Source organism: Elephas maximus, chromosome 19 (assembly GCF_024166365.1).
Source record: "Elephas maximus indicus isolate mEleMax1 chromosome 19, mEleMax1 primary haplotype, whole genome shotgun sequence".
Taxonomy (NCBI): domain Eukaryota; kingdom Metazoa; phylum Chordata; class Mammalia; order Proboscidea; family Elephantidae; genus Elephas; species Elephas maximus.
Window position 1 is genome coordinate 22,451,607 of NC_064837.1, and position 13,688 is coordinate 22,465,294.

Below are 13,688 nucleotides of genomic sequence, written 5' to 3' on the forward strand. Positions count from 1 at the left end.
TAAATATAAAACCCAGAATCACAAAGTAGAAGAAAACATAGAATATCTTCATGACCTTTAGATAGATGTACATTTCTTGGGCAGGACATGAAAAGTACTAACCATAAAGCAAGAACGTATAAATTCAATTTTAAAATAAAAGAATTTCATTTGTCTTTATCAATCCACTATTAACAAACGGAATAGGCAAAACCACAGACTGAGAAAAAATATTCACTAGCTATAAATGAGATACCGGACTTGTATCCAGACTATATGGAGAACTCCTACAAATCAATATTAAAAAGATGAATGCAATAAAAATATATATAAACAGACAATGAGCATATGAAAAAGTGTTAAATGTATCTAGTCATAAGGAAATGTCATATTTCATCATAGTCTACTTTTCCTATGATATCTTAGTGTAATTTCTTTCTATCCCTAATAATGTTTATCATGTTTTAGTCCTACTCATCTGACTGATCAGAGTTTTAACTACTCCAGTACAACCACATCCTTGTTATGGACATATAATCCAGTATTGTTATTATGTAGGAAATCAGAAGAACTACTTTTAGAGTATATCAAATTAGATTACCTGCTATTTCCCAAACATTCCCCCTTACTCCGGTTAGTCTCTCACAGTGTAACTCCTCATTGCCAATTTTTTTTTTTTCCTGTGCAAGTCTCATTTGTTCTCTCTCTTTGTGCTAAAACCTACTAATGATTAAAGGCTCAAACCATTCATTTCATAACTACTTCCTCTATGCCCCTCATCAAAAGCTATCTGAATTTCTATTAAGTACTTTGTAGCTCTCTTAAGCTTTTAATATATTCTAACATATTAATTATTTATGTACATTGGAGGAAAACACTACTAGTTTAACATCTCTCAAGAGTGCCTTGTATAATATCTTTCCCATAATAGGGACTTAAATGTTGAATGAATATGTTTTACAAAATAAACATCCAAATACAAAAAAATAAGACATAGTTATACTTGAGTATGGATGCCAATGTCCAAAATGAAAAAGCTATTTCTCTCTCCTTTAGAAGTACATACCAGTGATGCCGTCCGTATAGTAGCAAAGTGCTCTCGATTACGATAGTGTGATTTGTGACGGGATACTTGGGGCGGAGACTGTGGGTCAGTTGCTCTTGTTCTAGAATCTCCCTCTTCTCTGTAATTTTCTTCCTCCTAGGCAAAGGGAGAGACAATACCATGTAAGGTGAACAAGTCGTTCATTTGAACCTTTAAGAAAATTAAAAATTAAAGACTTGATAAATAAATCTCAAAGATGCTTAATTTTAAAAAGCTAAAACATAAATTGCAAATGCTGATGTTTTATTTTTAATATAATTAGAATCAATAGAAATTATCTCCCTAGTGTACGCGATAATACACAGATTCAGGATAAGGAAAGATACAAGGCTAGATTTGTATCCTACCCATCATATGCAACACTAAAAAGCTTTATTGTAATTTAAAAACAAAGATGATGAAACATGTACCCAGTATTTTTAATTTAAAAAAAAAAAAATTTTTTTTTAATTGTGCTTTAGATGAAGGTTTACAGATCAAATTAGTTTCTCATTAAACAACTATATACATATTGTTTTGTGACACTGGTTGCCAACCCCACGACATGTCAACACTCTCTCCTTTTTAACCTTGGGTTCCCTGTTACCAGCTTTCCTATCCCCTTCTGCCTTCTTGTCCTTGCCCCTGGGCTGGTGGGCCCATTTAGTCTCATTTTGTTTTATGGTCCTGTCTAATCTTTGGCTGAAGGGTGAACCTCAGGAGTGACTTAGTACTGAGTTAAAAGGGTGTCTGGGGGTCATGCTCTCGGGGTTTCTCCAGTCTCTGTCAGACCAGTAAGTCTGGTCTCTTTTTTGAGTTAGAATTTTGTTCTACATATTTCTCCAGCTCTGTATAAAAATATAAGCCAGTATTAAATAAAAAAAAAAATAAGATTTTTTTTTTTTATTTAATAGCAGTAATAAAATGAATTATTCTAAGGCTCTTGGGTTTTAGAAGCAATATAACTTAAATGTATTTTTTAATACTTCTGCCATCTGTCCAAGATACATAAAAAATAGTTATAACAGATTTAATTGATGTCTTTCCTTATATACCTTAGTTCATTAACTAAAAAGGAAGTCAGTTAAGTAGCAGCCAACTAATTGTATCAATAGTTTTTTTTATGATTGATTCAATCGCCTAAGAATATAAAAATTAAACATGTTTTTGTTCCCAATAACACTACTACTTAATCATTTCTAATAACATTTTAAGTTATACTGTGAACTGTAAAGTTAAAACAGAGTATTACTAACTAGGAGTATACAGCAAGGTGTATATAAATTTTTGTATGAGAGACTGACTTGATTTGTAAACTTTCACTTAAAGCACAATAAAAATTAAAAAAAAAAAAGACAATTATCCAATTAAAAAATGTACAAAGGATAAGCATTCCTATAAATTGCTAAAAGGCGTACCCAGCTTTCAAATATTTTTGAAAAAATTTAAAATTCTGTACTCAAAGGTACAAAGAATAACATAGCAAACACCCATATTTCCTAAACCCAGAACTTTTAACTATAATTTTCCATAATTATACTGTTTTATTTTAAAGATATAATGCATGTCACTTATGATCATCATCTATCCCAACCCTTTCTCCCACTCCCCAAAGGGCAATCATTATCATGAATTTCGTGTGTAGTCTAACTTTTAATGTTTTATTTTCCACATAACTTCAAATAATACATTATATAGTACTTCAGTATTTTTTTCCTTCTATATGATTTTAAAATAGTTCCACGCTCTTTATGAATTCTCAAAGTATCTGTTTTCCAAATGCAGATATTAGATTGGAAGTTAACAAGCCTATTGCCATTTTAAAATAAGTTACCTAAAAATGTCCCACACTATTGAAACATTAAAGAAAACTACCTTCTCTGAAACTCATCTGATGGAAAAAATTATTCACCAAAGTTAAAATTTTCACTGCAATCCAAATACTCACAGGCTTTAAATGGATAACAGAACTATTAGACATCACTGTGTGGTCCCCTTCCATCATGTCTAGCTCACTCTTGTCATCTGAGGCATCTGGAAGACTGTTAACACTACTGCTTTGGCTACTGGCACTGATGGACATACTGGGAATAGACTGATTACTTCCAACACTATTCACCGTTCCTGTCCGACCAACACCATGATCTTGTTCCTAAGAGAGAAGAGCATGAGGTTCAAATACCTATATCTTTTCTGAATTCTTAATTGTAAGCACCAGCACAGTGCTTGGCACACCATCTTTAGAAAGTTAGTTAGAGGTCTCCTAAGAAATTCCCTGTATTTGCCAACACCAGGAAGTTTTCCAAATGTTAGCTGACAGAAAAACAAACAAAAATAACCAACAAAAACAAAAACCCAACCAAAGGTGTAAATAAGTCAGTCGATCAATTTTGGGTTACTTCCAAAGTGTAGCATTTTCTCTAAATTGTTTGATGTATTTTGAAAACCATTTCTATCACATGTCTCACAGGGGATATATATTCTGTTCATTTCTCAATTATTCTCATGGTTAGTACAAGACCTAACCTTTTTTTAAAAAAATCCTATACATACCTCTTTTAATTGTTACTCTTTATTGAAGCCTTAACTAAATTCTTCTTTCTTCCTCAAAATAGTCTCTAAGCTATGTTTTCTACCGCCAAATAATTTATTAATTCCTAACTATATATATATATTTTCAATCACATGAATGTTTTCCTAAAGGGATTAGGCAGCCATGGTATCTGAGCACCAACATATAATAGTTTTACCATACCAGAATTCTACGAGATATGTAAAACTTAATAAATACAGACACAGGGTATATGTATACAGGGACTATTCTTATATCCTTTGCCTTACAAGGATGCTGTTAAAGAGATCCAGCTACGTTAGAATTTTATTGATTTCACGACTTTTAATAAACTACTATGCCACCAGGGTTTCCATAACCATCATAAGAACTAAAAAAACAAAATCCCAAAACTGTAAGTTATGAAACTTTTGTGTTTTATTGTTCATCAATTATGTAGTGTTTTTTTTTTTTATTAAAAAGAAAGAAACCCTGCTGGCATAGTGGTTAAGAGCTATGGCTTCTAACCAAAAGGTCAGCAGTTTGAATCTACCAGGTGCTCCTTGGAAACCCTGTGGGGCAGTTCTACTCTGTCCTACAGGGTTGCTGTGAATCGGAATCGATTCGACGGCAACAGGTTTGGGTTTTTTGTTTTTATTAAAAAGAAAAGTAACTACTGCTCTTGGTTTCAGAATTCAAAGTGATCTCTCTCACTGGAGAGCAACAGAAAAGAATCAATGCTTTGGGATTCTAACAAGAGAAAAGCAGAAAACTTAAAATAGATTAAAAAAGATAGCTCTACATATAATAAACTTTACATATATTTTCTTTGTGAGGAAGTTCTGTAACATTTCTATTGCAAATTTATATTTCCATCTCCCTAAACTTAAAAGAGCAACATAGAAAGAACTTGGCCTTCTTAGTGGAACAGACATAGTTTTGAACCCATATGCCTCTACCACTCTAACCTTTGGTTTCCTCATCTGTAAAACAAGTACTTCAGAACTAAGTAGACAGAATGAAATTATGCACAGTTTCTAGCTAGTTTCTTTTCTTTATACATAACTGAAAGGAATTAAGTTTCCCCAGTGACACAGAATGCCTGGTTACAGTCATCTTCCAGAATCTGTAATTTCAAGTATTTCCCAAAATGTGATTCATGGAAGCAATTTTTATTGCTAACATTTAATAAAGCTTAACCTTAATGAATAAAAAAAAGTAGAAAAAGCAAAAGCCAAAAAGGGCCAAGAAATTTGGAAGGAACCAGATTAAACAAAGTTGAACAGGTTTCTTTAACAAAAGACTTCTCACAGCCTTTACTATGTCAGTGTGCGTTACACGAAGGCGCTGGGTTTAGAGAAGGCAGTCTAACATGATCAAAGACCTTTTTCTCCACCTGGGATCTTACAAGACCACTGTTAAGGAAACATATCTGCAAGTCACTGATATAAAAAAGTAGATTCTTGGCAGGACAAGTTGCATGAGGAAATAAACTAGTTAAGAGAGCTCAATATTTGAAGTCATTTATAAGTCATTACCTCTTCTTCTTCCTGTGCTTCCACAGCTGGTCCATTATGTGCCTCCTGGAAAAGGAGTTTCTTCATCTTTCGATATTGCAGATTGTCCAACTCTCTTACTGCATCCTTTGTCCTTTGAATGAGATCGATTAACACTGTTTCGGGGCGTTCCCGAAGAACAAACATGTGCTGGAATAAAAGTAGAAGGTAAAAGTCAGGTTGAAGCCTGTATTTTTAGTATTAGTAACTGTATCCCTCAATTCAATAGCAATTAGTTGTAACTGCTCATACAATAGTCTATTTTCACTGTCCTAAGTATTATTCATGTTATTGAAACTCTCAAGTACAATAACTGCAAACATTCAGCAAATGTTTGTAACAAAATCATTTAACAATTACCCTAAATCTGGACAATAATTTCAACTTTTAAATTCTGAGATAAACATCTTCATACTTAAAAAAAAGCTTTTACCATTAATTTTTATTATGATGGACTGTAAGAGAAACGTAATTAATTGGGTCAAAGAATATGAAGTTCTTGATAGATATTTTCTATCATTTCAAATAGGCCTACCAATACACGCTTTGGATCTAATCACCAAATATCTGGCCCCAATGAGTTGGATTATTACATATATGAGTTGGAAGGACTTCTTTTACCTACATTAGGCAAGTGTAAGAAGTCAGTCAAATTCTTCCTTTTTTCTGGGCCTTAGCTTGGTGTGTGTAATATTTTATAATACACAGTATTCTAATATTCAGTGTTCTTATCCAAAATTCTTATATTTCTAAGTTTGATAGTTTTCTATATATAACTAAAAACTAACTTGCTGCCTTCGAGTCAATTCCAACTTACAGCGACCCTACAGGACAGAGCAGAACTGGCCCAGAGGGTTTCAAAGGAGCAGTTCGTGGATTTGAACTGCCGACCTTTGCTTAGCAGCAGTAGGTAGCTCTTAACCACTGTGCCCCCAGGGCTCCTTTCTACATATAGGTCTTGCTTATTCCTTACTAACATAATTCCTTGCTATATTAAAGCTGTTAAAAGGTACAATGAAAATTTATTCAGACTTTCACTTCTGAGACTATGAGTGTGCTTCCCAAAGCCCACTGCCATTGAGTCGATTCCAACTCAGAGCGACCCTGTAAGACAGAGTAGAACTGGCCCCATAGAGTTTCCAAGGAGCGCCTCGTGGATTTGCTAACCTCTTGGTTAGCAGCCATAGCTCTATAACCACTATACCACCAGGGTTTCCAGGAGTGTGCTTACTGCCCTGAGTTCCCTAAGCATTATTCTAACTTTATATAGATCTTCTACGTACTGTAGTTGCAAATAATACTAATAGAATATATGCGATATCTACTGTTTCTTTGCAGCTTTAACTGATCCGTGTCAGTGAAAATGAACTGAACCTCTTTGAAATTCTAAAACATTAGTGTAAAAATAATCTATATTAAATTTTGTAGTGAGAAGTCAGTAAGATTCCTTAAGGGTCACAAAGACATAGAGTCAAATCTTACTTAGTATGCCTTACCTAGATTTTTTAAGAGCTTTTTATGTTAAATTATACTGAATTCAAGAATACTGTTATTGTTAAATAATAAATGAGACAATAAATAAATTTTTGAGAACAGAAAGCAGATACCAATCATGTATTTAAATTAGCAACTAAGTCCAGAAGAACTAGATGGTGGTTGGCTACCACTACTGACTGTTCTAATCAGGGCCACAATAGATGGACCCTGATAAAATGGGAGAAAAATGTGGAACAGACGCTCAAATTCCTAAAACAAAGAAACAAAACGAGACCTACTGGACTGGTTGAGACTGGAGGACTCCCCAAGACTACTGCCTTGAGATAGTCTTCAAACCTTGAACTAACCCGAGGTCACCTTGTAGCTAAATAACAAATTGGCTAAAAAATAACGAATGTCACTTGAAAGTACTGTGCTCCTTTAAAAAAAAAAAATCACCTATATGAGACCAAATAGTCAAAAATTGCTTTAAAACAAAGATGAGAATGTAAGGGGGCAGGGAAACGGAGCAACCAGAATGGAAATAATGACAATGTTCACGCATTGTGAAGAACGTAAACAATGTCACTGAACAACGTGTGTAGAAATTACTGAATGGGTATCTAAACTGCTGTGTAAACCTTCACCAAAACCACAATAAGATATTATTAAAAAGAAAAAAAAAAATTAGCAACTAAGCCAACAGATAATTGAACTTACATGATTTTAAAAAATATTTTCATTGCTAAATTAAAAATATATAAGGTCCCAATGAGTCAGAATCAACTTGATGGCAATGGGTTAAGTTAAAAAATTTAAATGTATTTCCAAAAAAGGGAATAAAAATATATCTATTTTTAACAGTTTCTTTTGTAATCTCTGTTCTCTAACATATTGATGTAAATGTTACGTGTCACTTCTCTTTCTCTCAAATTACATTAATATAGAACAGATGAATATATAAAGTGTGGTAGATATAAGAATTAAATTCAAAGTTAAACTATTTTACCAACTTTGAAATAAGACATTGTTTCACATGCATAATTATAGCTCATAAATACATTCTTGCACATATAAAAAAGTAGCCATGAATATTTAAATATATGTTCTGTTCAGACGTTTTAAGAACAGCTAATCAATTTTTAAAAAAGCAAACAAAAAACCAACTTAGTATCTAAGAAAAGTTCCTAGTAGGAGCAAGATAAAAAAAACTGGTATTTCGTAAAAAGACCAGACTTAATGGTCTGACTGAGACCACAGGGATCCCGGAGGTCATGGTCCCCAGAGCTTCTGTTAGCCCAAGACAGGAACTGTTCTCGAAACCAACTCTTCAGACAGGAATTAGACTGGACTATAACACAGAAAATGATACTGGTGAGGAATGGGCTTCTTGGATCAAGTAGACACACGAGGCTATGTGTGCAGCTCCTTTCTGGAGGGGAGATGTGAAGGCCGAGGGAGACAGAAGCTGGCTGAATGGACATGGAAACACAGGGTAGAGAGAAGGAATGTGCTGTCTCATTAGGGGGAGAGCAACTAGGAGTATATAGCAAGGTGTACACAAGGTTTTGTATGAGAGACTGACTTGATTTGTAAACTTTCACTTAAAGCACAATAAAAACTTAAAAAAAAAATTGATATTTCAGTTAACAGCTAGTAGAGCTTATCTAATCCTTGATTCAGAATCAAAATATAAAACACTTTCTTTAAAATAACTCCACAGGGGTTGAAAACAGATTTAGAATATAATAAAACTGACCTTTAAAAGTTCCTCTGATGTAGGGCGATCTTGAGGGATTTTCTGGAGGCAAGAATCTACAAAGTTTCGAAAATAATCAGACCTATTGTAAAGGAAAGTATCAAGTGAACATATTGCTATTTCCTTTAAAAAAACATCCAGAAATCAAGGCATGTGCATATCGGTGGGAGAAGAAATGGAAACAAAAAGAAAAGACTATATATTATGTATTTCATATAAGTCAAAAGTAAAACATGAATAACTATCTAAAGCAATCAATGAATCTTTGCCATTTTCCATAGATAAACTTGTATACATCATGTGAAACCCTGCTCCCACATATTAACTATCACAACCTTTTGTATAAAAATACTGAGGCAAAATTAGGGAAACCTAGCTACATTTTTAAAATGGCATTCAAATCCAAGATAACATTCTTCTCAACTTTTTCCCCCCTCTCTAAGATGTCATTCTTCCTTTGTGTGCCCCTTGGATCGTCCTCTGTACAGTGTGTTTCAGAATACCATTCTATGCGCTCTGGAGGGAGCATTTTTTGATACCTGAGTATTTGGTGCCCCTGAGCAAATGCATAAGACTTCCACTAAACCTAGAATACCAATTAAGATATTTTTAAAAATGTTGTTAGAAGTGTGTAACATATTATTATATAGTTTTATTGACTAGAGTTCAGTAAGGCAGTAAGAAATAATTGTTCCATCAATGTTTGCATGAATATTCAAATAAAATTTTAAATTCCATGTAGGCAAGAAAATAATTCTTTTTTTCAACCCCCAATATATTAAACACAGTGTAAAGACAGTCTGTGTTCGGTATATTTATTACTTATATACCATTTTTTACACAAATCATGAGTACCTTCTACATTTGTTTGCCAACTACATCCTCTTCCCCATGAGGTATTTTCATAAGCACTGCTATATAATTATTTTACATATTGCTGTAAAAAAATTAGCTTAGGGTACTTATGAAAATTCCTTAAGGGGGGAGGGTACAATTGGCAAACAACTGTAGAAGGCATGTGCTATTTGTGTAAAAATATAGTATATCATAATACTAAACTCTGGCCCAAAAGATTCCTTCTATATATCTCTAAATAAGTACCAAAGACCTATGAAGGTGCCCTAACTGTGTAATCTTTTAAAAGGTACCATATTTGATTTATGAATCTACTTGTGAATTAAAAAAAATATTTATTAAGTATGCTGGATTTTTCCCTAGAATTTTTCAAATACTAGGTATACCTGAGTAATTAATTTCCTACTAAAATTTTCTACCATTGATAAAACTCTTAGTTTTCTAAAACTGTCAATCTGTCCTACATAAGCATCTTTACATGAATGAATTTAATTATATCAAATCAAGAAAGCACTAGAAGAAACAATATCAGAGCAATGTGAATAACAAATATCACTGTTACAATTAGAATGATCCCAAAGTTTTTAATTACCTGGTAATTTTGATAAAGTCAAATCATTTTACTTGTTTTTATATCACATAAATTATAAACTATTTCTCAAATGAAATACAAGTTGTGGCACTCTATATATTTTAGTTATAAAATACTAAGGCTTTAGTCATGCTATTTATTATGTAATGAGGTTATATATTTTCCTAAAGTTCAAAGAAAAAATATAAATTTCTATAAAAAGCAATACTTTTTCTTTCCATATGATATCATCTGTCCTTTACTTCTAAGCCGATTTATATATATATATATGCTATGAAATGCATACATGATTAGGAATAAACATGATATAAGAAGCAATAATATAAGCCTATTTTAATGTCTCTTCAGGTAACACATCTTACTTAAGCAAAATGAACTCGTTTTGAGAACAGGTCATAAAAAAGCATTTCATTTATACAAAGTTGAGTAATATATCTCTTAGTAATACTCACCATTCATTAGACTGTAGTGTAGGGGATTCATTCTGGGCTATGTGATATAAGGCACTCATTGCGTTCATATTAAATAAAGGAGGCTTCCTTTCCGCTGTAAAAGAAAAGAAAACTTGTCTGGTAAAATATGTGCCTATTATATAGGGCACGGAAGCACTTATTGCTAAAGGTCTTTTACTTATTTTTCCTTAATTTGAAACAAGTTCGTACTTTAAAAAATTGAAGTGAAGTTTGAAAGATTTTTTCCTCCAAATCGAGAGTAAATTGCTGATCTGATGCCCCGCCATACCTAAATGTATTTCCTATAAACAATAACATTCTCCAAAATGTCAGAATAATGACCTATTTTATAGCAAAGAGAACTTTGACCATTTGTGTCTTTCTAGGAATTTGACCATTTTATCTAAGTTATCAAATTTATTGGCATAACATTTTTCACTATACTTCCCTATTATCCTTTTTAATATCTGTAAAATCTAGGTATTAAGGTGATATTACTTCTCGTTCCTGATATCGGAAATTTGTGCCTTCTATTTTCCTCCTGGTCAGCCTTCTTATATTTTCTTATAAAATCCTTGTGAATAGACTTGTTAATCCTTGTTAATCGACTCGACGGCAGTGGGTGGGTTTATAAGAAGATACCTTGAAGCTTTATAAATACCATGCTTCTTATAAAATTTTTTTAAATTCTTTTATTTATTTATTATATGGATTGGTAGAATTCTGTTTTATATAATTATAATCTGCTAGAGTCCCTGGGTAGTGCAAAGCTTAACATGCTCAGGTGCTACATGAAAGGTTGATGGCTTGAGTCTACAAAAAGTCACCTCGGAAGAAAGGCCTGGCTATCTACTTCCAAAAAACCAGCCACTGAAAACCCCATGGAACACAGTTCTACTCTTGCCACACATGGGGTCACCATGAGTTGGAACCAAGTTGATGGTAGCTGTTTTTTTTTTTTTTTTAAATAACCTATTACTAATAATTTATTTTGATATTCACATTGTCTCATATTTGATCAGTAGGAGCTTCATCAAGTTGGCTTCTGCATCTTTTCAACATTCTTTGATTAATTCCTTGCTTTCCGGCACAATCAAGGTGTTCTAGTCTCATACTTTTCCTGCCCTACAAGCTGGATCAGCCATTTCTCCAAGGAGCCATGGACTTAAGTGTACTCACTTCTATTTTCATGTCACTGCTCCCAGGCCCTCTCAGGGCACAGACATAGGGAATACATAAATGTACATAACGTATTTATACACATACAGGCACATTAAACATTTAAATTTATTTCTATATTAAAACCATGAGTTCACTACAATACCTCAATTCCAATTGAACACCATAGTGTTTATTCTAGCCTTCTCTTTCCATAATTGTAATGTCCTTCTCTGACAATGACAAACCCTGCTCCCATTATCTTTACTGTATTTTCTTATTTGATAAACTTCCTCTGTATGCAACCAATTTCCAATCTTTGCAAGCACCCTCTCTGTTGAGCAGAAGCCATCCTCTCTGCTCAAGTTCTGGAGTCCCATTCGAAGTTGCCCTACAGGATGGACACCTACTTCACCGGTTCAGTTTCTGACACCCCACTAAAACTGGGCCACTTCTCTGCATCCTAATCAGGCACTGCCACTCTGTGTCATGTCATCCCCAAATATGAATATTTTCCTAAGACTCATACGATGGCACACTCCCTCTGCACTGTCATCTTCTCACAGTACTTGGGCTCTGATGCCTCATGCAGAGTGCTTCCATGCATGAATGCCTTAGTCATCCCACTATGGTTCCATATCTCCACACAGGACTGCCCACCTGGCATGGGTGTCGGCATCAGGCTACTTCTCTGTGGGAATTCCCTCCTCTACTTTCTCGACTCTGACACGTAACTAAGGACTACCAAGGCTCACCACCTAGTAAGGACACCTAACTTCACTATGTCCCACCTAATGGCTTTAAAACTGAATAGCTTACAAAGGAGAAGGGCTTACTGAAGAAATTCTGAATGAATGAAATAAATGACTTATCTGTTTCTATGATAATTTATTAAGGTCCTTAAATTTTTTGAACGGTATACCATCAAACCAGAATATGCCTTTTTATATTTTCACTTACTATAAATTTAACCATCTCTCAATTTATCAAAGAGCACTAAAATTAACTAAAAATAATATAAGAGATTCACCAAATATAAAATGTGATAGATTTTGGTGGGTTCAACTTTTTGTTTCAAAATAATCCTATGAGCTACTGGAGCCCTGGTGATGCAGTGGCTAAGAGCTTGGCTGCTAACCAAAAGGTCAGCATTCCAAATCTACCAGCCACTCCCTGGAAACCCTATGGGGCAGTTCTGCTGTGTCCTACAGGGTAGCTATGAGTCAGAATCGACTTGATGGCAATGGGTTTGGGTTTGGTTTTTTGTATGAGCTACAACTAAACTTTAATGTTCCCAAAAAAGTTACATTCCTCAAAAAGTTAAAAATAGAATTACCTCATGATCCTGCAATCCCATGTTTAGGTATAAACTCAAAAGAATTTTGAAAATAAGGGCTCAACAGATACTTGTATGTGAATGTTCATGGCAGTATTATTCATAATAGCCAAAAGGTGAAATCAACCCAAATGTCCATCAACAGATGACTGGATCAACAAAATGTAATATTATAAATACAATGGAATATTAAAAAAAGGAATGCAGTTATGATACATGTCACAACATGGATGAATCTCAAAAACATTATGCTAAGTGAAAAAAGCCAGACAGAAAAAGACAAATACTATATGATTCTTCTTACATGAAATCTTTATAATAGGCAAATGTATAGAGACAGAAAGTAGAGATTACCAGAAACTGAGGAGAAGAACAAATAGGGAATTATTTCTTTATGGGTACAGAGTGTCTGTTCATAGAGTGATGAAAATTTTTAGAAATAGATATGGTTGTATTACATGGTAAATGGAATTAATACCAAAAAATTATATACTTGAAAATGGTTAAATTTTATGTAATATATTTTTTATCATAATAAAAGTTAGAGACACCATCTTATCTTTTTTTAAATAAATTGTGGTGAAACTATAAAACATATGTATATTATCTCAACAGTTTCTACATGTCCAATTCAGTGACACTGATTTTATTTTTTTTACTGTCAGTTGTTCTTTTTTTATTGTACTTTAGATGAAGGTTTACAGAACAAACTAGCTTCTCATTAAACAATTACTATATATATCATTCTGTGACACGGATTACCAAACCCACGACATGTCAAGGCTCTTCTTTCTCGACCTTGAGTTCCATATTACCAGTTTTCCTGTCTTCTCCTGCCTTCTAGTTCTTACCCCTGGGCTGGTGTGACCCTTTAGTCTCATTTTACAGGC

The 13,688-nt window shown here is 33.6% G+C and overlaps 1 protein-coding gene across 1 annotated transcript in view; it reads right to left on the reverse strand.

Moving 5' to 3' along the window:
* Positions 1-13,688, reverse strand: part of TAOK1 (TAO kinase 1) — a 154,480-nt gene that overhangs the window by 39,805 nt on the left and 100,987 nt on the right. Inside the window, exons 9-13 of the mRNA XM_049861547.1 lie at positions 10,305-10,398; positions 8,406-8,487; positions 5,153-5,320; positions 3,012-3,215; positions 1,046-1,180 (exon numbers count right to left, since the gene is read on the reverse strand). Of these exons, the coding sequence (XP_049717504.1) occupies positions 1,046-1,180; positions 3,012-3,215; positions 5,153-5,320; positions 8,406-8,487; positions 10,305-10,398 (683 nt within the window). The remainder of the gene's footprint in view (positions 1-1,045; positions 1,181-3,011; positions 3,216-5,152; positions 5,321-8,405; positions 8,488-10,304; positions 10,399-13,688) is intronic.